The sequence below is a fragment of the Diabrotica undecimpunctata genome, chromosome 6 (assembly GCF_040954645.1).
Source record: "Diabrotica undecimpunctata isolate CICGRU chromosome 6, icDiaUnde3, whole genome shotgun sequence".
In the NCBI taxonomy this organism is placed as follows: domain Eukaryota; kingdom Metazoa; phylum Arthropoda; class Insecta; order Coleoptera; family Chrysomelidae; genus Diabrotica; species Diabrotica undecimpunctata.
In genome coordinates, this window is record NC_092808.1 from 27,777,275 (window position 1) to 27,804,397 (window position 27,123).

Below are 27,123 nucleotides of genomic sequence, written 5' to 3' on the forward strand. Positions count from 1 at the left end.
CCGAAAAACTCGAAGATGGCCGCTTTGTATATTCTATGGTACGATCAACATAGCGTGTATAAACTCTTGAATTATATATAATCATAATTTATTAAGAAATAATCAGGAACCAATCACGAAAGGCTTTTATGTTATATCTACATCATATATATATATATATATATATATATATATATATATATATATATATATATATATATATATATATATATATATATATATATATAACGAGTTTATTACAGCTGGCCGTTTCTCGCAACCTAGCTTCCAACGCTTGCGATCGTTCCAGTCATCTACTTGTAGACCCCTATCTTCCATTGCACCTTTTACTTCTTGTCTCCACGATCTTCTTAGTCTTCCCTTTTTCCTGCGGTTGGTAGGGATCCACTGTAACATTCTCTTTGGTCATCGTTGATCATTCATCCTTTCTACATGGCTATACCATTTCAGCCTTTTGCATTCTATAGTTTCCAGGACGTCAATGTCTATGCCCATACGCTCTCTGATTTCAGTATTCCTTACTCTATCTCTTCTAGTGATTTGGCAACATCTTCTCCAATAATTCATTTCCATTGCTTTTCGCAAAAGTATGGCTAGAAAAGCGTTTTGCGATGCCGACTTTGCAACGCTCGGTGAAGCTTCTGATTAGCGATTTAATTTAAATTCCTTTTTAAGTTGCTGACCTCAATCAAGCTTCTATCAAACGAACTAAATGCTACATCTGTCCTTAAAAAAAAAAAGAAGAATGACGTCACTTCATTGCAATCACTGCAAACGAGCATTTTGCGCAGAATGCCGTGATCGTTGTTGCGTTACCTGTGACGTAGATAAATAAATTTTGATTTTTTGTTGCATATTTTAGGCATATAAAAAATTAATTAAAATTTCATCTTGGGGATCACTCTTGATGCGAAACTTCGCTGGAAAGCTCACGTAAAGAAGAAAAGAAAAGAACTAGGCATCCGCTACAAGAAAATGTATTGGTTAATGGGAAGACAATCCTCTCTATCCATAAATAATAAACTTCTAATCTATAAACAAATACTGAGACCAGTATGGACCTATGGCTGCCAACTCTGGGGCTGTGCCAAGCCTAGTAACATCAAAGTAATCCAGACATTCCAGAATAAAGTACTGAGGAACATCGTAGATGCGCCTTGGTACGTTAGGAACAACGACCTTCACCGGGACCTCAAGATGGAAGACGTCAATCAGATAATCAAGAAATTTGCAGGGAGCCATGAACAACGACTCCATCATCATGTAAACGTCGAGGCTATCCAGCTCCTCGACAATACGAACCTAGAGAGAAGGCTCAAAAGAACAAAGCCTTTTGAATTGGTATGAGTGAGTGAAAAGCAGAGTAAAGTGTTGTGCGAGTATGCATGCTAAATTTAATGCTAGTTATTAGAAATAATAGGAAAGATACTAGTGAGTAGACACCTAATTTTAAGATCTCATTAGTAATTTAAGTTAGAAACAAATTGATAATTGGTCTTACTGACCAGATTTTAATGTAAGTACACTTCTGTGTCTTTAGTAAAAAAAAAAAAAAAAAAAAAATTCATCGTAATTTTTTGTTTTACTTTTTTGGAATTGAAAAAAAAATCGTAAACATTACAAATGGTTAGGGTCTACGAGGGAGTAAATTAAGGTTAGTGTTCTAGGGTTAATAATAAATAAAATTTCAAATTTATTTTTTTCACAAATTAAGAATTTAACAACTAAATAAGGTTTTGGCTCCCATTCATCACAAACTGCTTACTCCAAGTTATTAATGAGTTGAAATTCAACATAGTTACGTCGAATTCGTCGTCCCAAAATATCCCATGAAGGTTCTCTATTTCTTCGCAACATTGTTTAAGTCATCATTCTTTAGCGCTTTTCGTTCTCCGAATTGATTATTAATTCGTAATTCTTAGCAAGATATATATTCTTGAACTTTTATTCAATGCACCATTAGATCCAGTATTTTTTGATTCATCTTGTATAGTTTTTTTTATTCAGGAGTGTCAGTGAGTATTCAGGAGTTTCAGGAGTGATTATGCTATATTCTGGAGTGACTGTTTAATGTTTATTTTTTAGTATTTTTTTACTCTTTCGAATCTTGTTGTTTATAGTATCAAAATAAATTTGATTTGGTATGGTTGTGACGCTACGGGAAATACTTCCATGAAGACGGCGTTGAGTGGAATTTGTAGGTGAAGTTGTGTAGTTTCGAAAAACGTACTTGGGTAAAGAAGCAGTTTTAAATGTTTTAAATTGTTTTTAATGTGAAAGTTTAAATTCAGCGTTTTTTAGGAATATTTTAAAATATTTGTTTCCAAAACACAAATCGAAATTTCATGGTACGTATAGGTTTTGAGCATTAGCCTCTATCAATGGAAATTCCATAGTGATCGGTTACTGGTGGTGATCCATTTTAGTGATTTTATGCGAATCGTAAAAAAAGGCAAAAATCACGCAGCGTTTATTTATTTAACAGCTTTATAGAAACTGATTTCATTTGCGGCCAAATAAAAATGCGTACTAAAGCTGCACTCTCCACCTTTAAAACGCACTTTGATTTTCGTCGATACGACACTCTGATCAAAAGATATCGAATTTTTACCGTCGAGTTGATACAAATTTTATTTAAAGAATTTATTTCGCGCGCGTAACTAACATTCCAAATCGTTGGTCGCTTCAAGCGTTTTGTCTGAGAGAATGATTCATCATCATCATCACTGGCTCGACAACCTCTCTTGGGTCTCTCCTGGTCCAGGATTCTTCTCCATTCTGATCTCTTTCGTGCTTTTTTTCACCAGTTTTTTATTTTTAAGGTTGTTATATCATTTTCTATTTGTTCTAAGTATCTCAGCTTCGGTCTTCCTCTTGTTCTTTTTCCTACTGGCATCTTTTTGAATATTTTGTTTGGTATTTCGCCTTCTTCCATTCTTTCTACATGTCCTATCCAACGCAGCCGTCCTGAAAGAATGATTAATTCTACAGAAAAAGTGCTTGTTAACATTTTTGTTCAAAATTATCTCAGCTTTCTCCTTTGAAACTTTTTATTTTCTGTGGCGTACAGATTATTGGCAAATCGATATGTTTTTCGTTTTCCCTTTTGCGAGGGGCGGTTTTAGAGGGAAGCCCGAGGGTAGGAGTGGCAAACTTTTTTTTGCATCTTTTTTGGGATTCCAAAAGTATCATTTAAACAAAATTCAGCTTATTCGTATGTCTTTAAGAGGTTCGGTGACGTTTCCGTCTCTGAAAACTGGAGTAAATAGTAAGTTGGTGGGTGTTGGTTTTATGTAAACTTTGGTTTCATGTCCTGATTCCTCTTATGTGGTTAACATCCAGAAAAGGAAGTGACTTGTTGTTTTCTTTTTCCATGATGATTGATTCTTCTTTACTGTTGATGTCCATCAGTTTATTCAGTGCTTACATGATCTACACAATTTCACCATACTGTCAGTTGTTTGTGCACAATGTTTTACTCGAAATCTTCAATAAATATATCTGCTAATAATGGAGAAAGAATGAGCCCATGACTAATCCGAAATTTTGTTTGTAAAACATACTGCAGTATGCAGATTGCAGTATGTCGTGTGGTCTCTGATTCACGACCAGAAAAGTTTTATCCAAGGTAAGTTTTGTGCAGCCAACTGCTGCTACCAGTTTTGTGCAGCCAAAGTTTCTCATCTGGCTACTCTAACCTCGTTTAGCCTGCATGTAGGTGTAGTTACTGAATAAGATTCGAGGATCCAATTGAAAGTTGACTTCGTAGGGAGGATCAGTTTTTTGAAAACATCATCATCATCACCCAGCCCGTTGCGTCCATTGCTGGACATAGACCTCCCTCATTTTTGTCCATTGTGCTCTATCTTGAGCACTTTTCAACCAATTTCTTGACATTTTCTTGAGATCATCAGTCCAACGAGTAGGGAGTGTTCCTCTACTTCTTTTGTCTAACCTTGGCCTCCACTCAAGCAATCTCTTTGTCCACCTTTCATCACTGATTCGGGCGACATGTCCGACCCAGTTCCATTTCAGTGTGGCAATTCGGGAAATTACATCGGTAACTCCTGTTCTTCGTCTTAAGTCTTCATTTCTAACTCGGTCACGAAGCGATATACTCAGCATTGATCTTTCCATTTTCCTCGGAGCTATTTGCAGCGTTTTAGAAGTTGTAGCTGTTATGTCAAAGTTTCGGCAACATAGGTCATCACAGGCAACACACATTGGTCAAATGTTTTACGTTTTAAAATTGGTATATCGTTTTTAAAGATGTCGTTAAATTTTTCATACGCTACCCAAACTAGGTTTATTCTCCTTCGTAGTTAGTATGTTTGGTTGTCTCTTGTAATATTTATTTCGTGTCCAAGATATAATATGTATTTTTCTACCAGCTCTACGTCGTTTTCTCCAATATTGATATTTCTTTTAGGTACTAGGTTTGTCATGAATTTTGTTTTGGAGATGTTTATTGTAAGACCCACACTAGCACACACTAATTGAAGTTCATGTACATATCTCCTTGAGGTTGTCCGAGAACAAAACTATGTCGTCTGCGAATTTCAAATTTGTTAATCTTCTACCGTCAATGTTCAGGCCTTTCTTTTCTCAGTTAAGTTTTTTACAAGCATGTTCTAGTACTGGGGCCTGCGTAGCGCAAGCGGTAGGATGCTTGCCTCGCATGCCGGTGGTCCGGAGTTCGAATCCTACCGCCGGCAAGAACAACTAGACATTTTTAAAAATGTCTATAGGCCCCAGGTCGACTCAGCCTGAATAAAATGAGTACCTTGGGTAAAACCAGGGGTAATAATAGGCGGTTGAAGCGTAGCACTGGCCATGTTACCTTCCTTGTATACCGTAGGCCCTAGATATAGCAGACTACCCTGCTATACTCCCAAAGCCGCGAAGCGGTATAAAACGGGAGACTATTATTATTATGTTCTAGTACTGCGGTAAACAGTTTAGGCGATAAGGTATCACCCTGTCGGACTTCTCTGCCGATTGGGATACGATCCGTGTTTTTATGTAGTTTCACCGACATAGTTGCGTTCTTGTATGTATTGTAAATTAATTTTGTATATCGGTAGTCAATGTGGCATGCTTGTAGTGCTTCCAGGATTTTGTCAAATTCTACCGTGTCAAAGGCTTTATGAAAATATACAAAAGTCAGAGCGAGTAGTCGATTGTATTCGATAATCTTTTCTATTACCGTTTTAATGCTCTGTAGGTGATCATTTGTTCCAAATCCGGTACGAAATCCCGCTTGCTCTATTGGCTGAAAGAAATCAAGTTTTTTCTCAAGACGATTCGTTACTATTCTTGTAAGGAGTTTGTATAGGTGACTAAGAAGGACTGTATAGGTCTGTAGTTTTCAAATTCATGGGGATCTCCTTTTTTGTACAATAGAATTACCTCAACATTGTACCATTTGTCGAGTATATTACTGTCCAAAAGGCACATGTTAAAAGGCTTTTTATTTTCTTAAGTAGGTAAGTGCCTCCGATTTTGATTGCATCAGCAACTACACATTCTTCGCCTGGAGATTTGTTATTCTTAGCTTTTCTTAGGGCTTGTTTTATTTCGTCTATTGTAATTTCCGGTAGTAGTTCTGATCCTTGGCTGACAATGTCCTTTTTCCTTGTTAATATTTCTGGTACTTGATCTTCTCTGCTATGTGCTTTGTGTTGGCTTATGTACGGCAATTTGTAGAAGTCTTCAACTATTTTAAGGGTTTCCTCTTTGTTGGTTGTAAGATGACCATTTCTATGTCTAATCCTTATTATCTGCCTTGTCCCAGTTCTTAGTCTTTTTCTCAATACTTTCCTACTTCTATTGTTCTCAATGGTATGTTCGATTTGTTCTTGGTTATATTTTCGAGTGTCTTGTCTAACAGCTTTGGATAATTCTTTATTTAATTTTTGTAGTTCGTCGGTTTTAGTTTCCGTCTCGCTTCTCATTTCTCTTCTTTTTAAGTTCTAGGACAGAATTAATTTTGACTTTCCAGTAAGGCATTTGTAAATTTAATATTTAAGTCGTTTATATTATTTTCTGTTTCAGGACTACTAAGTATGTATGTCGGAAATACATTGCTAAATTAATCATCTTACACCTCTCCTTCTTTTGAAAACATGTCCCTTCTTAAACAAAAGGTCCTAACTACTCTCTAACAGTGCGCAGCAGCTGAATGTTAAACTGGTGATTCCAAGTGGCTAGTTAATATTTTTAATTATTTTTAACAATAATTAATAATTTAAAAAACTACATAACAATACATAACACATACATACATAACTACATAACAACATGATAATATTGTTGGGAAAAATTTAATAGGTATGCTACCTCAGTTTGAATGTTTATTGATTTTTAATAGCTCTATGTAATAACGGATATTACAAGTTTCAAACTTTAACTAAAGTTAAAAACCGCTTGAAAAACAGGGTAAAACATTTCGTGCTCTTTGAGTGCGATAATAGAGTCGCGTGTTTCTTCTTGTCCTTTTATTTTCTCCGCTTTGTTTGATAAACGAAGCATGATTGACAGCAGCTTTAGCGCCATACAAATAAATCCTCACGATTTTCTAAACCGATAAAGACTGAATAATGTACGTGGATTTAAATTCGCTTCGTTGGTTACGTTATTCGGTTGTATTTGGTTGCAAAATGTCAACGATTAATTCTGTTTACTAGACGATTAGCACATGTGCCGTCACTGTAGATGTTTTATGCACATTGTCATCTCGTCATATTAAGTTACAATTACATTAGATTTTATACGATTTAAATAAAAACGAATAATGTGAATTCCTATAACGTGCTTATATTACAAGCTTTTATTGCTCATATAATGCTTTTTCGTTGTAATTACGTTATATAAAACGAATATAACGATTTTGAGGTAATTTAAAGTACTAAACATAGTAATAAATAAACAGTAATATAGAAATTAAGTACAGAAACATCACACATTAACTAATTTTCGCCTAATATTTTAACTATATTTTCTCTCAGGAAAAAATACGATTTATCAGCAGCTGAACATGAATCTACGAACGTATTAGAAGAGGTATATAATATAATCAGTTGTCAAACGATCCTACTTAATATTAATTATAGAAGAAATGTATCTACTAACAATAGAAAATTTAACCACAAATGAGATATAACAAAATATAGTGTCTAGCAGAAGTTATGTAAGAGAAGCTTTAGACGTTTAAAAGACAATAAAAAACGATAAATTTTATGTAAAAGTTATGTAAATGTTATGTAAATTATGTGATGATAAATCTTCTTTTTCTTCTTTCTTAGCTTTTCCCTTTTCAGGAGTCGCTGTTCCTTACACTTAGCCGAAATTCATTTCTGTCCATTACCTAAACCTTTCTCTCTCAAGTTCTCTGCCACACACTTTTTCCATCTTCTCTTCGGTTTTCCTTTACTTCCCTTCCATTAACTTCTAACAGCTTTATCCTTCGTCTCGCATAGTTGTAATCTCGACATATTCTACATATTCCTTCTTTCCATGGTTTTAGCAAGGTTTTTACTTCCGGATGCCCTTTCTGACGCAAACCCTCCTCCTTTATCCGGGATTGGGACCGACACGGATAGTTACAGAGCTACTCAATTAACCCAGCAACTATAGTGTATTTTTATGTATGAGAGAGTAATAAAACAATAAATTATGTATGCAAATCCCTAAACTGTTGATACGGGTGACTCAATGAAAAACAGATATTTGTCAACAAGTTTACAGAAGTATATAGGAAAACAATTTTAAATTGACTATGACCACCAGGTATAAAGGTTGGAGCAGAATAGAATACAATAGTTGTGAGGGTTACTAATCCCTAAATAAGGTTGCCAGTGTCGGAGTGATGGAGGTTAACAGGTACTAATGAATTTGCAAGAAATGTAAGATGTTTATTTTATTGGTTATATATAACCAATAAAAGTTTAATAAGTACCTACCTATTTGCAAAATAAAGTTTAATTCTTTAGATAAAATAAAACGTTTTATTTTATCTGAAATGAGTGCATTCCACGAAGTAAGGGTTTCAACAATCAAACATTTAATTCTTTAATTCCAGGAATCTACGACAGTAATTGACTAGATAATTACCTTCTAAACTTATTCCACAGAAAATGTGATAGTGGGTTTTTCCATTTTGTAGGAAGGTCCAAGTGGCGTATTCAAAATTCTTAACAGTTCACTAAAAGTAGGTACTTCAGTTGCAAGGTGCAGTTTATTGTGTATACTAGTGTTATGGAAAATTTGGAAGTGCCGTGTAAACGCCGAAAAATTGGTCCTTTAACAGTTAATGAAAAAACATTAATATTTAATTGTTTTAAATCATTTACAGGCAAACGTTTATGTGAAAGTGTTGATGAGACCGTTGAGTTAGTTAGCAGTACACTTGGTGTTGGGAAATCTACGATTTACAGAGTTATTAAAGAAGAGAAATGTGGTAGTTTTCAAATGCCACGTAATGCTCCAGGGAAACCAAAATTTCAAATAGAATATCATTTTAAAGAAGGACTTCGACGGAAAGTGCATGAATTCTTCTTTAGACAAGAATTTCCAACATTGGATAAAGTTCTTGTCTCAGTTCGAGATGATAAGGATTACCCAGAAATGAGTCGAAGTACGTTATGGAAACTTTTAAAAGAAATAGGCTTCCGCTGGAAAAAGAATCCCAGAAAGTCTATTTTATTAGAAAGAAGCGATATTGTCATATGGAGAAGACATTTTCTAAGAACCATAAAGGAAATGAGAAACCAAAAAAGAAAAATATTTTATCTTGATGAAACATGGATCAACGAGGGTCATACACCAAATAAATTTTGGCAGGATGAAACTGTTACAAGTCAAAGGCACGCTTTTGTAAATAACTTATCTACTGGTTTAAACCCACCATCAGGAAAGGGACGCAGGCTGATATTAGTACACATTGGCAGTTCAGACGGTTTTGTTGAAGGTGGTTTATTAACTTTTGAATCAACTCGTACCGGTGACTACCATGAAGACATGAACGCTGATGTCTTTCAAGAATGGTTCGAACAAATGATAGATCTTCTTCCTAAGAACTGTGTAATAGTAATGGATAATGCAAGTTATCACTCCAGACTTATAGAAGGACTGCCCACAACCAAGTGGTTAAAAAAAGACTTGCAGAATTGGCTGAGTTCAAAAAATATTACGTACCATCCCGGATCTATAAGAAAGGAACTTTATTCGTTGTGTGCCCTTCATAAAGAAAAATTTTAAAAATACGAAATTGATGAAATTGCCAAAAATCGTGGAATGACAGTACTTAGATCCCCACCATATCATTGTGAATTAAACCCGATTGAACTGGTATGGGCACAGATAAAGAGTGAAGTTTCAAGAAAAAATACCACTTTTAAAATTCATGATGTTAAACAGTTGTTTTTGGAGGCCGTAAATAATGTAAAACCTGAAAACTGGGAAAAGGCAGTAAATCACACTATTAAAGAAGAGGAAAAAATGTGGAAGCTGGACAATATTACTGATAAAATGATCGAGCCAGTTATTATAAATCTTGGTTCTGAAAGTTCATCTTCTGAATCTGATTTGGATTTGTAACAAGTAGCTGTAAGTTTTATATTAATATTTTTATTCATCTATTTAACATACCTTAGACGGTTTTAAAAACTCTTTTTCTCTTTTGTAATTTTTAAAAATTAAAAAAAATGTGAATTTTTTAAAACCCTTTTTAATGTAGACCAGTCAGTTCTAATATAGTGTGTGATAAAAGAGGTCACTTTTGTTTACATACACATAACACTTTATAACACTGAAATAATTCATTTATTTTTTACAATTATTCAAAGTAATTTTTCAATTAATCTTGAGCACGCCCATGGAGTGGTCGGAGGTACCAGTTAAAATTATGCTATTTACTCTCTCGTTCATAAAAATAAACTATACCATAGGAGAATTATGTGATGGTAATAAATACCCGAGGTCAAAAACTTACATTAAATACCAATGGGGATGGAAATATGTACACCCCAAGTTTTGTTTTATTTATTAACGTACTTAACGTTTGTTTATAAAGTACAGTTAAGACATACCTTTATATCTAAAAGATTTAATATTTACATAAAACTATAAAAACAATTACTATTTAAATGGGAATAAGCCACAATTAAAGGAAGGTTAAAAAAACACTAATGTTTGTATTTTGAGAACGATTTCCGAAGTGGAAATTGAAACGTCAATAAACTTACTTTAACCTTTAATTGTGGCTTATTCCCATTTAAATAGTAATTACTTTAACATGTTACAAGAAAATAGCTTCAGAACAAAACTATTATTAAATCGGAAACATCGCCCCTGGCAGCTTATTACTGAAGGCAGTTGTTCTTCTCTTACATTTAGTTCTAGTAGGATAGCTATGTGTTGTTTTATTGTAGAATGCAATAATTTTTTATGGTTGTGTCTGCGAATGATATTTTTTCCAGTCAGTTGTTCCTCTTGCCTTAACAAAAATATTCTTGTATTATTTAAACGATTCTTTTTCCAATCGGTATCAAGGTCACGAAGATCGGCCGAAAAAAGGAACCTTCAATAAAGAAGCTTGTAAAAGAAAGATAAGTAACCTACACGAAGATATTACTAGCTAATTCCAAGATTTGCGACCGACAATTAATAATGCGTAAATGTAACACCACCGAGGACGTTACATACACAGTGCCATATTGGTGGAATGACGTGATCCAAAACAAGATAGCTGAATCTTTTAGACTCAGGCACAACACACTGAAAATTACAAGCAAATTAAAAAGCACACAGTAGTATTACAATGTATGGAGGGAAACCTATAGGATTGTCACAAAAAGATTAAGAACAGAGACCCCATATAGCCTTTGACGAAAGGAAGAAGATAGCCTTTGACGATAAAAAGACGGAAGGAAGGAAATAGCTAATACCTTATTTCGTGCTAAGCTCCTGCAACAGTTCACTTAAAATAACTTCAACGTTCGACCTGACCATTTATGATAGCAATAGCAACGAAAAGTATAAAATTAGAAAAAGCGGCTGGTCCTGACGGTGTGCCACCTGAGACGATAAAAATCATGATATAGACAAATGAATTAACTCCTCCAGAAACAAATGTTTTTTAAAGAGATTAAGCAGGCAAGAGTGATGTTAATATTTAAACCGGGCAGAGCAGTCGAGATTGCCAACTCTTACAGGCCGATCTGCCTTCTAGAAAGCCCGGGAAAATTTTATGAAAATCTAATGTAAAATCGCCTAGAAGACGAAATACAGAGAAGCACATCTAACACACAGTACAGATTTAGAAAATATACATCTTTCATCAATGCGCTAAAAGAAATAACTGACACTGTAAAAAGAACGAGGAAGAAATGGGCCGCCCTCGTGATGAGAAACGAATTCAACTCAGCCAACTAGGGTCACATCCAAATGTGAATTATTTGATCAATATAATTAAGGACTAGTGGGAGGTATGTCGGTACGTCCAAGTGGCAAAACTGATGATCCTGAAAACATCCGCAGATGTACCGCAAGGACCCGTACTAGGATCAATACGACGTTGCAGAAAAGTCAACAGATGGATGGTAAAACAAGATCTAGAGTTGCAACGGAAAAAACAGAAATTTTGATCTTGGTGAGCTCTAGACCAGTCCAAATATGACTTTTTTAATAAGTAATACAAAGGATAGAGCCTATATATCTAAGCATTCAACTATATACAGGTCTAAGATCTACAAAGCACCTGATGAAAGTAGTCCATACAGCAGAAGAAAACATCGGCGGTCCAAGTACCCTCAAAAGAAGAATGTACCTTCAAGCTGTACATTCTACCCTCACCCTTTTATACGGCGCCTCATATGCTACCAATCCGTGAGCATAGGTAAATATAAAGAACTGCTTACAAAGGCACAAAGAAAGTCACAAGTAAAGGTAGCAGGCGCGTACTGAACTACTTCTACGACTGCCCTGCGAGTCATAATACGCTCCAGGTTGAACTCCTAGCTATGAAAGAGAAACTCTACAACAAAGGGATGGATCATCTACCGGATACCGGATATCGAAGAGAGATCATATATCTCGAAATATGGCAAAATAAATGGGAGGGACAAACGGCGAAGGCTTAATGGACCAAATTGTTAATCATTGATGTGGTAACATGGTCCAATTGTAGGTTCAGAAGGTTAAATTATTATTTTACATAATTTGTTACCGGCCATGGCGCCTTTAGATCGTATACATATAGAATAAAGAAGACCACAAATGATTTGCGTATAGATTATAGCGTCATAGATGACACAGAACACTGCATTTTTGCTTGCACTAGTCTCCAAAAAGAACGGAAGAATGTAATATCAAGGCTAGGAGCGGTAACATCCAACTATCTGATACAGAAAGCGATGCAGAACAAAGAAGCCTATAAGAAGCCTTTTCATCATCCCATTATTTGTTTTTTTTTACTATACTGCCTCTGCATGTTATTTTAAGTGGTTCTTATCGCTTTTAGCTAAGAATTTTGTTTCCCGTTTTTCTACCGAATTTTCAGTCTGCGCAAGGCATCCCGATGTTTCGTTTACCGATTGAACTCGTTTGGGGATGCCTTGTTCAAAGACGGGGTTGGTAGGCGACTGTTCAGGGAAGCATGCGGCGCATATTATTTATACTCTGGATGCTATGCCCTAGCATGTGTTTCTTTCGAACATTGTTAGTCTTTTTAATCTTTGTATTTTTTTGTGAAAAAATGATAATTTGAACTTCATTTCATATATTTGATTTTCCATATAGGATGGTAGTTTTATTTATAGATTTTAATTAAATGATATTGAATAATGAGTCTATTAGATTTATTGCGCCTAATAATGCAATTTTTACATTGCGCAAGAAGAAAAGTAAGGAATCAATGAAGTAATCGAGAAATAACCTGAATCAAGAAATAACCAAATCAGTTTTTTTATAATCAAACTTATGGTAATTTTTTTACCAACTTTTAAATTTACTTTTTTATTTCAGGCATTTATTCTATATCAAGTGGCATCAGCCAATTCACAGTGAATGTCACGGGAGATGGAAGAAAAGGCTTACAACTTAGAGGGGATATTCTCATCAAATGTTACCACCGGGGAGAAGTAGGAAGAGAAACTATTTTTGCTTGTCAGTTCCATACGTGCGCTGTTTCAGATCACACCTTGAGTTTTACTAGGCAAGAGTTAGATTTTGCTTGCAACGGTTAGTATAATGCTATTCTATAGTTGTGTAGATTAAATGAGACTAGCATCGCTTTATGCTTTTTTAATTTAAACTAAATGAATCATATCAAGAAATTTAATTTCCATTTCAAACCGCCACCAAATTCTCTCCTCCTAGACAATATTCCCTAAATCTTTTTCCCTGTCGGTATTTACACATTTTATTTACACTATTCAGCTTCTTCTAATTTTCCTTTTCTTTGTTCACTTTGTGTTCTTAAGCTTTTGTTTGTGTAGTGAACTTTCGTTCATTAAGAGTGTGACTTTACTCTTTTGAACGCGCACTTTTTTTATGAAGATATGAGAAATGGCTATTATTTCAGGTCTTCCTTTTCTTTCTACACTGTCAAATTAGTCCATCTTTATTGTCGTCAGTATTGTTACTGTTGTTTGTGCAATACTGTATACCTCACTGCTATATACTCTTAATAATATTGTAAATATCTAATTATCGTATCCTCAGAATAGTTACAGTAGATTAAGTCTAGTTAGGGGGCTCGAGTACCCTTTACGAGTAGAGGAATGATAAAATTTAAACCACTCGGCTGCCACACAAATTTAAACTAACACATGAGAAGATTATTATACGAAATTTGCGAAGTCTATTTCATAGCCGGAAAATGAATATCAAAGTTAAGCTGCGACTACTCAACAATAACATCTAGGGCTGCAGCGAAGTTAGATGGCCCAATTCGGCGAAGATATAACTGCAAAAAACAAGAACGCCGTAGCTATATAATCACTAAAGAAGTTAATAAGCGTGTTCTTAGTTTTATATGAATATTGGATAATGTTGTAATTAATGCTACATCAATTTAACATGAATATTATTCAGGCATACGCTCCAACTTCGGAAAATGATTTCCGATTTCTATTTCCTACTTTGAAGAAATCGTCTATCGACAGCTAAACTTTATTACAAAGTATGGAAGTAAAGTCTGCATGACACAGCCCCATTGTATGCAGACGTTTCCTGAGTGGTTCATGTCCAGTAAGGGAGCCTAACGATTATGAGCTAATTTCTACGTCTGTTCCGCAGTACTTCTGTACCCGATTAGTGGACGTCCGTAAAATATATATTTCCAGCTTCAGTTCGAAAGCACTCATATTATCATATAATACACAGTGCAAAAATCTCTGCCTGAAATACATAGGTAAATTCTCCTAGTGGAGTACAAAGGTTTATATTTCCACCAATACTGTTTATCCTAGACCAGACGTTTCTACAGTTTTAGATCCGTCTGTGTATAATGCATAGCCCCACAGCCTGTGTCTGGGTTGTGTATTCCGCCTGTCTCTTGGATCAGACTAGCGGTCGGTTTCGGAGATGTCCAATTCTGACGTCACTGCCGGTAAGCGTTAAATCTCCATTACTGGCCGAACATGAACCTTAGCCAAGCCCCGCATCAATATGGCCGATGCTATTACGTCGAAGGAATCTGCATTACAGACTGTCATAGTTCAACTTTTATTCGCTAGTCGTCACTAGTCATCCGCCATTTTTAAATCTACATTAATTTCCAAATTATTTAGCTGCCAATTCTTCTTCTTTTCCGTGTAAAATCTGCATTATTTTCCGAAACCATCAGCTGTCACATCTTCTTTTTCTGTTTGTCAAATCTTCTTCTTTTCCGCAGCTGTCAAATCTTATTTTCCTTTTTAATGTCTTCTGTCATTTTACATTCATAGAGTATTTTTAAATAATTGAAGTCAAGTAAAAGGCTGATTCCGAGTTCGTAGGAGGTCTTGTTATAAAGGAGAGGGGATATCGAATATATTAAGACAGAGAAACAAACATATCTCCGTTGTTATTGGTCCGATTGAAGCGTGTGGTATGTTAAATGAAAGGGGAGGGGATAACGAATACTTATATTAAGATAAGATAAGGTAAGAAAAATAGTGAATATTGTTTTGTAATTTTTGTCGTAGAAAAACACTTGGAAATCTGCAGCTGCCTCTCTAGATTAATAAATTCCTAAACAATTTCCTTAAATTTGATTTTAGTGTTCATCCGTAACTTTTAATTTCTGTTTATAGATCCTAGATTTCCCTTGGACGGCGCTGTTGAGCTTCATTTTTCACCAGGTCCAGAAGGCCGGCATCCAGTACCGGCTCCAACGCCTGCTGTACCTTTCATACATAGCGACGATCCTATAACGAGAGCAGATAGTCCGCTGTTGGAGGAATATGAGGACTCAGAAGATTATGATGATGGTAAGTCCTGTATAATTTTAACATTATAATTAGAAAACAATGATAGGTCTTTAAAAGATTCTATAAAACACCCTAGGCTCAAAATTGAGTATGGCCTTTTAAGATAGATGTATATCGTCCCGTCGCTGAATAAGATAAGAAACTGACCATGGATAGGAGATTCTTACTACACCGACTTAAAAGATCAGAACGCTATTGTTGTAATAATGTAAGGCAATTACGAAGAAGATAATGCCATCATTCTTGATTTGCTAAAAGTGTTCATACTAACGATGTAACGAATAATCGAAAAAAATGTTTTACTATCAAAGTACCCTCAAAATTATTTGAGTATTTGATTTGTTTCCACCCTGTAAACAGTATCTTTCGTGACAATCAGATACAACGTAATCTAATTAGCTATGCGTTGAGATTGCACGATAGGACTTTTCCTGAATATTTCTCAAGAAAATAATGAACTGCCCCTAGGCTGGATGCAAATGCACACCTGATAGTAGAGACCGTATAATTTCCAGCTTGAAGACTACACTGCAAAAATTATACCGTAACCAAATGCTTATGTACTACCTCCCTTGAAATTTTTTTCAGTTCTTCATTGTTTAATCATTTGAGTGGTCGTGTATTTACTAGTATTATTATGGTAATAAGAATAATTCAGCATACAATTAATGCCTGTTTCTAGACTGATTCTTACATTGAAAATATTTTATACAATAGTACATAATATTTTATATAGTATTCCTATTTACAATTGAGGCAGTGAAAATGAAAGTGGCATAAGTCAATTTAAGACATGTCTGAGGAATTTGTTAAAATCGTTTTAAAAAATCAAATAAAACGATATTACAATACAAATACCTGAAAAATGTCAAAGTTTAACTGGTCAATCTAATCTAGAAATATGAATTCTACATATTTCATATACAATACAAATAATTGGGCTAGATTGACTTAAGTCACTTTCATTCTAAACATGCGCAATGTAAATTCAATTATAACGACTTGAATCTGGAAAAGCAATGAGTTGTATTGATCATTAAATATGAACATTATTAGCACGTTGAATACATTACATTCATTTTTGGTTTTCCAACAGATACTGTTTTATGGCAAAGGTGCAATATTATCTTTAATATCATCTACGGTATTTAGGTACAAGAAAAACGTGTGATGCTCAGGAGGAATAAACGGTAGCAGATCGATCATGTCTTGCTTTTTTAACTCCTCAACAGGTCTCTGTGATGGATAAAATTTTTCGTATGGCACATTCTTTAAAGCAACGGCTCTTCCTTTCATTTCGTTCGGCTTTATGTTTAGAACATTAAACTCCAACATATTTTGCAATATTTCTTTATATATATTTCGTAAGGATTATCTTTTTGTAGTCTGCTCCATTATGGAACCAGTTCATAGGGTTGCTAACAGTGTTTTTCCTCTCCTTGCTCATATTTCTCTCTAAATTATTAGTCAAAAAAATCTTCATTTTTCATTTTAGTTAGAGTGAACTTTTTTTTATTTCCACACTTTGCCATGATATCATGCCAGTCTTCTGGAACATAGATGATCTTTTATTTTGCTGCTGATTCTAGACAGCCAAAATTAGCGTCGTTTGGCAAATATGAATGGCATAAAAAGCAAAAACTTTAGATCTTTGACATCGATGTTTTTCTCATCACTCTGAATAAATCTTATTAATGCCAAACACATATTCATGCTGCGATTTTGACTTCCACAGACTGTCCACAGCATGTAACTAGTTACATGCTTTTTATTGTTTGCATTAAGTTTGAAGTGCTTTATTCGATATGAAGGAACGTCTTGTGAGCCTCTCCAGACTGTGGTTTCATTCCATACATAAAAATATCCAGAATCAAAATATTGATTGTTTTTGGTTTTTTTTATTACTTTTTATGCAATCTCTAGGTAGTTCAGCCTTTCTTAGGTGAAGCTCATGATGCCTTTCAAGTATTCTGTTATCATCCTAGCTCAAATCTGGACAAGACATTTTAAATTTGTATTTATTGCAATATTTGCATACATCTTTCTTAGGAATGTAAAAAGGCAAGTTCAATTTTTTATTGAATGTTTATATCTGTAAAAGTGTTTCTTAACTGGACGTCTCTTATCATTTTTCACAACATTTTTCAACATAGAGTGCGTACATTTTTCGGTTAATCTTAGGTAATCTCTTTTCAGGTTAAGTCTCTGTCTACATCGTCAACAAATTTAGATGAATCTGAGTGTTCATGATCACTTCAAATCTGTTATATAAATTAAGTGTCACTATGCTTTTAATTATAAATTATTGTGCTCATATTGTACAGTAATTTACTCCACTGTCATTCTCAACAAAACAACTTACGCTACTTTTATTTTCTGATGTCACTAATGTCTGATGTCGAATTTTACATTGACTTATTTTGAATTTTATCAAACGTAAATTTGAAATATCCTAATATGTACAAAATTTGATAATGACGATAGTGATTTAAATTCACCACTTGGCTGGACTCTTGGGTGTTCCGGGTCACTGTCAACAATTGTCTTTGATTTATGGGTGTAAACTGTTTGAATGTAACATTTTATGGTGTGCAGTTAAATGTTTCATTATACGCTTGATTATAACGGATTTAAATGCAGGCGGTGAATGCAAATTTGAAATTTAAAAAGGAAGTAATATACATGTGTATAGCATGTGATGCTCCTTTACGTGTCATGGAATTACTTAAAAATATGTAAATATGTTCAAACCGCGGCACCGACGACCGATTTGTCATTATCAATAATAAGGGAGATATAAACGGCTCGACAAGGATATTGGACCTTAAACGAAAAACCAAAGGAACTCTTCTTCTTTTTCGTCCTGTCAATTCTGCTTGTTCATTGGCGGATTTACACCTCTATGGAAGTTGTCACTCCATCTTTTGACAATTATCGTACCTCCTTTTTCTTTTTAGTATCCACTCGTTTATATAATGTCTGTATGTACCCAATATCCGCGATTTGGACATTGCCATCGTCGTTAATACATCTAGAGGGTTGATTCTTTGAAAATCTACATATAACTTTTATTGACTTAAAAAAGGCCTATGATCAAAATTAAAATAAGTAATAAACAATTGTTATATTGATATGACGTCGACAGTTTACGGTATAATGGCGCTAATGTTAAGAGAGAAGATTGTAGCCATACTGTGTGACTTTAAAAGTGCTACTAGATTTAATATCAAAATCAACACATCAAAATATTTTCATACATTTTTGGTACATAAAAGAGCAGATATTCGTACAGTTCATACAGTTCTCCGAGACATTCTCCGAGACATGCTTCGATCAAATAATAATGTCTTCTTAAGGAATTTAGTTCTATTGGTCTTGAACTTCATGCGTTAGGTGACTTTATCCTATTAAGCCAGGAAGTTCATCTGATGTATATGCATATATTGCTGTGTTTCTTTGTGAAGTTTACGTGTACTGATTTTGTTTCATTTAATTTAATTCTCTATATCTTTATCCAAGTATTTATTTGGTCCATTGATGCTTGTAATTTTCTTGCTGTATAATTGTGATCTTCTCCTACTGCTGAGATGACAATGTCATCAGCAAAGATAGCAGTTGTGTTCTTTTCTGAAACATGTAGCTTGTGTATATAAGGTACAGTGCCGGACCGAGTACACTTCCTTGTGGCACTCCTGCTTTAATTTCTTTGAGGTTTGAATATGCATATTTTTGTTTTATTCTAAATACTCTCTTTGTAATCATCATTCTAATCTTCTTAAAGTGCCTATCCGTTCTGGATGTTTGCGATCATCACGGCTATCTTTACTTTGTTTATTGCAGCGCGGAACAGTTCAGTGGTAGTCGTGTTATACCACTTTCGTAAATTTTGAAGCCAGGAAATGCGTCATCTTCCCGGTGTCTCTCTTACCATTTAACTTCCCTTGGAGAATCAGCTGGCGAAGGCCGTAACGTTCTTGATTTCTCATTACATGTCCTAGATATTCCAACTTTTTAGTTTTGACGGTCATGAGAATTTCACATTCTTTCCCCATTCTATGCAGGACCTCCACATTAGTAACTCTGTCAACCCAGGATATACGTAAGATGCGCCTATAACACCACATTTCGAAAGCTTCGAGCCGATTCATAGATGCAACAGTCAGTGTCCACGCTTCCATTCCGTAGAGCAGAACTGTGAATATGTAGCAGTTCAATAGACGGCATTTTGTTTTTAATGATATGTCTCGACTGTTGAAAATGGTTCTCATTCTAACGAATGCTGCTTTTGCTTTTATTATTCTCTGTTTAATTTCTGTTGGGTGGTCCCATTGGCTATTTAAATTGGTACCTAGATATGTATATTGCTCCTCTTTCGATATTCTGTTGGTTGATCGTAAGTTGAGCGTTTAGTATTGGTTTTTTACTAATTGTCATAAATTTGGTTTTCTTTATGTTAAGAGCTAGTCCGTATCTGTTGCTGACTTCTGTTATGCGATTTGTTAATATCTGTAAGTCATTCAGATTATCGGCAAAAACTATAGTGTCATCTGCATATCTAATGTTATTCAACAATTCACCGTTTATTAGTATTCCTTTCGTACAACCGTCTAAAGCTTCCTTAAATACCCATTCAGAATAAATATTGAACAACAATGGAGACAAAATACAGCCCTGTCGTACTCCACGTTCTATTGCAATTTTATCAGTTAACTGGTCTTCTATTTTGATTTTGGCCTTTTGATTGTAGTAAATGTTTCTGATAATTCTAAGATCTTTGTTGTCAATTCCAATTTCTTGCATTAGAGTCATTAATTTGTCATGTTTTACTCTGTCAACTGCCTTCTGGTAATCTATAAAAAAACATCATTCTAATTACAATGATAATTGTTTTGGAAGTGTTAATTTCAATTTTTGCATCAGCCCTTCATGCCATACCCTGTCAAACGGTTGTGTTGAATCCAGGAAGATGATAGAGCATACCTTTTTCTTTTCTATTGCTTTTTGTATTAAATATATATGACTAAATAATGTAAACTAAATTGTAACCTATAACTTTTAACGGGTTTTTACCCAGATATTTAGTGGCTCAAAACATGTACACCTAGACACTGATGATGGAATATGTATTCCGAAAACGTTTTGTCTTCATGACATAGCCCGATTGGTTTTTTTAATTTATATACCTTTTATAAAGCATTTTAACAAATTTTTTGTGATACATGGTATACAGCCAACTACAGGAACTTAGTTTCCTTGTGGAATTATTATTGATTTTCAAAAGTCCACAATGAAATATGACTACTAGTTTCCTTGTTAAACAAAATTATACTTTTTTACCAAAAACTGACTTTGGAACCAAGTAAAAAAAAGTCGATACTTTTATATGGAAAGTTCTTTTCTACATAAAAGTAAAAAAAATTTCCTGATAAAAAACAGTCAATTTCTGGCCTCTGATAACAAAACCAATTTTTCTTCCAAAATGTGTTTAAATATATTACAATGAAACCTGCAATAGTTTGTCCCCTTCGGACAAAAAAAAATCAGGATGAAAATCTTCTCGAACCAGTCAATTTATTAAAACAAATGACTTACAGTTTATCTTCCCTTCTACATTTTCAGACCTCTTCAGCAAACGTACACCAAACACTTTCACACTCTTTTTAAATCTCTTCCAAGATGCCCTCTGTTATATTTTTCTCGTTCTCTGATATCCCCTTGACATTTCTAATTTTCACTATCAAAACTATCTATCTACAGATACAATAATCGTTTCGGTTTTTTTTTTTAATTAATATTTCCAGTGCATTGAAACACATACAATTTTTGAATCATGACAATATATATATATATATATATATATATATATATATATATATATATATATATATCTTTTACACATTTCGCATAGCGCAAAGGATACAGAAAACGATATTATCATATATATATCGCTTTCGTTCACGGCCGCCAAAGCAGGTGGCGCCTTTGTAAGCTAACTACTGTTGTAGTGAAGTTTTGGGAGACATTCGTTGGACTTTCCGAGTTTGAATTTGTATCAGCCCAAGTGTCTGATGAGGCTGGGATAGGCCGAAATGATCATAACACTTTATTGATACCGATTCGAGCACGGGAAGTTTAACGAATTTGTCCTCCTAGGCCATATATTTGGCCATTTAATATATATATATATATATATATATATATATATATATATATATATATTTATATATATATATATATATATATATATATATATATATTTATATATATATATATACATAAAATTTTCTAAAATAATTATTAGAATATTTTAACCATTGACACTAATTTTTGCAGTGTCCGTATAGCCATGACACTTTCATATGTGTTGTCTTATTCTAAATGTTGCGTAAAATATTACCACAATTGAAAAATATTGATTTTTCCAATTATCTTATACCGTCGGGCATACTGCATTTGATTTGTTATATCTGCCGTTAGAATACGAAATCACACCCGAAGCAAAAAAGATTATGAAAGTTACTGACATACGGAGATAATGTTGTATCATATGTTCGTTTACAAAAATTGTTTGGAGCAAATATCTATGAAGTTTATTTAACAATAATTAGTTAAGCTCAACTTACACTAACTATCTCAAAGAAACAGTTTACGATAAAACTAATTCCGATGACGAGTAGCTATATGCAGAAGAAGAACAAACGACGCTAGAACCGGAAAAACTAAAAATTACCACAAATGAAGTACTTAATATAAATGTACAGGAAGTTCGGAAAATACTTGAAAACCTGAAGAACAGAAAAGCAGCAGGTGAAGACGGGATATCAAACGAGTTACTGAAATATTGTAGAGCAGCAATGACAGAACAATTACCAACATTAATTAAAAAAATTATAAAACACAATAAAATACCGGAAGAATGGAGAACGAGCGAACTAATTCTACTATTCAAAAAAGGAGATAAAAAACAGCCAGAAAACTACAGAGGTATAAACTTGTTAAGTACTACGCTAAAACTTACAACTAAAATCTTAAAAGTGCTAGTAAATCAGAGGATAAGTTTAGTAGATGAACAACAGGGTTTTCGTAGTGGAAGATCGTGTACAGATGCAATATTCGTTATAAAGCAAATTACTGAGAAATCACTAGAGTATAATAGACCAGCATTTCTGTGTCTGATTGACCTAAAGAAATAGTTTGACAGAGTAAAACTCAAAGATGTAATCCATCTTCTCTATAATAGAGAAGTTCCCCTAAATATTATAAAAACTATCAAAAACAACTACCAAAACAACAAAATGGAAGTCAGAATAGATGGCCAACTTACAGATCCTTTAGAAATAGGCAGCGGAATAAGACAAGGGGATTCATTGAGCCCCATGCTCTTCAATTTGATCATGGATGAAACCATCAAAACCGTTAACAAAGGAAGCGGATACAGAATGGGAAACAAAGAAATCAAAATACTCTACTACACAGACGACGCAATATTGAGGATAGCCTAAGATGAAGATAGTCTGCAAAGACTGGTCCACATATTTAACATAAGAGCAAAAGAATTTAATATCCCAATCTCATCTCAGAAAACTAAAACAATAGTAGTCAGCAAAGAACCAACCAGATGTAAAATAGAAATTGATGGCATCAGTATTGAACAAGTAATGGAAATAAAATACCTAGGAATTACACTGTCTAGCTATGGAGACCTGGACAAAAAACTGAGAGATCATGTACAAAAAGCAAATAAACTGGCAGGATGCCTTAATAACACTATATGGCGAAACAGACACTGTAACACTGAGATGAAATTAAGAATTTATAAAGCCAGTGTAAGACCAATAATGACATATGCCTCAGAATCAAGACCCGGCACAGCCACAACGCAAATGCTACTGGAAAGGGCAGAGATGAGAGTACTGAGAAGAATTACAGGAAATACGCTGGAAATTAAAGAACTGGCAGGACCCTGGTCTACCTGGCCTTTCGGCTATACGACCGTTAACGAATCCACTGCCCCTACGAGTCCGACACCAAAATGAAGGTCCCACGCCACGTATACCAGAAACGTTTCGTGGGGCTTCACCTTCCCCGTAGTACCTGTTGCGATTACCGCACCTACCCGTTATCCCACCCACGGGCGGATAGGCGAAGCAGGCAGAGGAATTTCCACCACGCACGTAGACAGGTCGCCGCCGAGGATCTCTCCTCTACCACTCTTGAATCTCCTGACGGGTACGTGCCGGGGCACCCACACCACGCTTGACGCAAGGCCAAGAGAGGTATGTACGGGCCCAGCTCGTTCAACCTCGCCAGGTTCTCTTGGAATGAAAGTAGAGTGGTCCCACTCCCACGAGAGTCTCGTCTCGGATACTAGGAATGTAGACCGATGACCGTGTCACCTAAGCGACCGTGTGCGTTTCTACAAACCCGACACCTCAAGCGATGGCTCAATTCCTACCCATTAGTCGCCTCTTACGACAGGCAGGGCCTTCTGACCTCGGCCGTATTCTTATCTCCGCGAGCCGAACGGAGACGTCAAAATAGCAAAAGATAAGTCACCAATCAACAGAAGAAGTATCGGATGACCACGCAAACGATGGAGTGACAACCTTCCATAGAGGTATTAATCCGCCAATGAACAAGCAGAATTGCTTATAAAGAGGAAGAAGAAGAAGAAGAGTAATACAGTGCAAAAACTTTGGTACCTTTTTCTGTCTTCTTTTTTGTCTCCTTTCTATTTGTAGTCTTATTTTAATTTTTTTTGTCGTGGCTTTGTTAAAGAATTTGCTAAAAATGAAAAAATGGTTTTTATTTTATCTACTACCTAGAACATACTTAATAAGCATTTAGAATATAGATTTAAAATTGATCGTTTGTTCCCTTAGAGTTTGTCACACTGTGGCATGAAAGATATTTTGTGTATATCTTCCAATTAACTTCCATTCAGCTAATAGGGGCATAAGTAAAGGGCAAAGTTGCAAGAAAAATACGACATTTAAATTAAGTGACATAAAAGTAATTTCCAATAAAGCGTTGAATAATGATAGGTTCATCGCATTCCTGGAAAAATGCCGTCAACCACATAGATGGCATCATATCCGAGATGTGGGAACTAGATTTTATTGTGGAGCAGCAGTTAAAACGTTTGATTATTTTAATTAAGGTGAGGACAAATCTTCATCTGACGACTTCGATAGTAATCAAGTTGTTAATTAAAACAAAGAGAAAGGTTATTTTTTGTTGCCATATCTTTTTTAAATTTCAAACCTTTAACTTTAAAAACCACGTTCATGCGATATAATCAATCGTATAATTGCAAATTCATACCATAGTTCGATTATTACAATTACAAGAGAATGCAGTTTTCAGTATATGGGTTTTACCTCATCCGCAACGAGGATTTCATCTTTTCTTGAGTGGTACAAATCGAACTTGTGAAGTTGGAGCTTTTAACACGTAACGAGTGCATGCCGTTTTCGTGATAACTCTATCTTTTCGGCGGCCCTATTATAATCCCTCTAAATTTCTCCTTATGGTAAAATGTATGTCGGTTGATTATAAGGTTCTTTTATTCTAAGCGACGAATCTTTGATTTCAATTACGTTTCTAAATACTACATTAATAACCTTGGTTTATATTACCTTCTAAAATGCATTAGTACGGATATTAAGAAACTAAAGGTTAATTGAAACAAATGTAGAATAAAAATAACTTAATTTGTCATACATCTAACATTTTCTCAGCAACAAGTTAGTATATAAAATATGTATACAGAATATCAATCGTTTAAATTTAACTACAAATGTTTGACCTTTAAATTCTAACGTTTCGATATTTGTATCAAACAAATCGGCGCCAATGTTTACATATCTCGGCATATTGGCAAACGCCCACGTTCATCTGGATTTCAAGATCATGAGACATATGTGCAGAAATTATGTTTGTCCAACAGAACCGGAATGAGAAATTCGTTTTGTTTTGTTTTTTATCATCTTTAAATTAAATTTATCATCTTTATTTACATGTGATTACCGCCATACTGTACAACTCTGCAAAAAAGTGAATTAGAGTTGCAACAAAACCATTGACGTTGTAATTAAACCACTATTAACAAGTTTGGCAACTATGCTTTCTTCAATATCTCTTCGTGCATTATTCTTTTTAATTGTGGATGTCTTGGGAAATTCTTAACAAATAATAATTTATATATTGGTAGCCGAATCTGCTTTCTCTCCCTCTCTCTCCTTACCCCCTCTCTCTTTATCTTTCTCTCTCTCTATCTCTAATGGCGCTACAGCCCAATTCGAGCCTTGGCCTCCTTCAAACTGCCGGTCCCGCATCGATCTTCTACAGGTTCTTACCTCTAGCGAATTTTGCGCGTCCGCTGCCACTTCATCCTCCTATCTTTTCCGTGGTCCTTTTTTCTGTAATATTTTGGTTTCAATTCTCATACATACCAGCCCATCGAAGTTTCTGAAAGTTAGCGAATTCTGAGATTGGTATCTCTTTGAAAAGTTGGTAGAGTTGATGGTTGTACCTGGATCTCCATACTCCGGTTTCGTTACTATTCCTCTTTCTTTGTGTACATATTCACTCAGATGTCTAGTAATTATAAAGGTTGATGTTTTCCAGGGTTCTTATTGCTCTCTTGACGCACGTCAGCTCTCTATCGTTTATCCAATGTCTCCATCTGATTGATGATAGGTGATCACCATTTACCTCTATTTTATTCCGATTTTCTCTAACCTAGTAGCGACTATACATCGTCGACACAGGTGATAAAAAACGGAGACGTAGTGGGATAGTATCCTCTTCAAAAGCTGATCTGCCTGTCCTTCGTGCTATTCAAAGTATTTGGAGTATTCTTCTACAACGCCACATCTCAAATATGTCAGTTATGTTGCTATATGGTAATGGTCTAAGTTTGGGAGACATTTTTTGTTTTATTTTTGGTTTTTTCATATCTTGATGAGGTTGGACATGTTGTTCTGTTCATCTGAACTAATCTTCGAATTTCCTATTCACAGTTCGTAACTTCTTCTTCTTCTTAACATGCCATACACCAAAGTGCGTAGGCGACTATCTCATTACTAGAATTCTGTTCTTGGCGGCGTGACACAGCTCGCCTGTATTGTGTATTCCTGTCCATTCTTTAATATTCCTTAACCAGGATAATTGTTTGCGGCCGGCTCCTCTCCTACCTTCGATCTTCCCTTGTAGGATTAACTGTGGTATTTCATATTTTGCTCCTCTCAATATGTGCCCAAGGTAACCAATCTTGCGTTTTTTAATTAATTCAAAGAGTTCTCTTTCCACGCCGGCTCTCTTAAGGACGTCATCGTTTCGAACTCTATCCACCCAAGGTATGCGCATCATTCTTCTCAATGACCACATCTCAAATGCTTCAAGTTTGTTGATATATGTTTTTTTCAAAGTCCACGTTTCCATGCCATAAAGCAAGATGGACCATATGTAGTTCGTAACTGAATATATTTAAAAAATCTAAAATGTATGTGATATACACATATCTCAGTTAAGCTCAATCAAGGCGCCGGTCTTATCTGGACTTTCTCGCATTGGTCCAATTAATTTTATTAACTGCTAAACAGATAGGTTCATTACCTAGGACTGTTTAGCCATGATGTTATTCGTT

General features: G+C 34.9%; 1 protein-coding gene across 1 annotated transcript in view; it reads left to right on the plus strand.

Moving 5' to 3' along the window:
• The window catches only part of by (focal adhesion protein tensin), a 726,462-nt gene that overhangs the window by 545,673 nt on the left and 153,666 nt on the right, over positions 1-27,123 (plus strand). The window contains exons 10-11 of the mRNA XM_072536011.1: positions 13,024-13,239; positions 15,297-15,473. Of these exons, the coding sequence (XP_072392112.1) occupies positions 13,024-13,239; positions 15,297-15,473 (393 nt within the window). The remainder of the gene's footprint in view (positions 1-13,023; positions 13,240-15,296; positions 15,474-27,123) is intronic.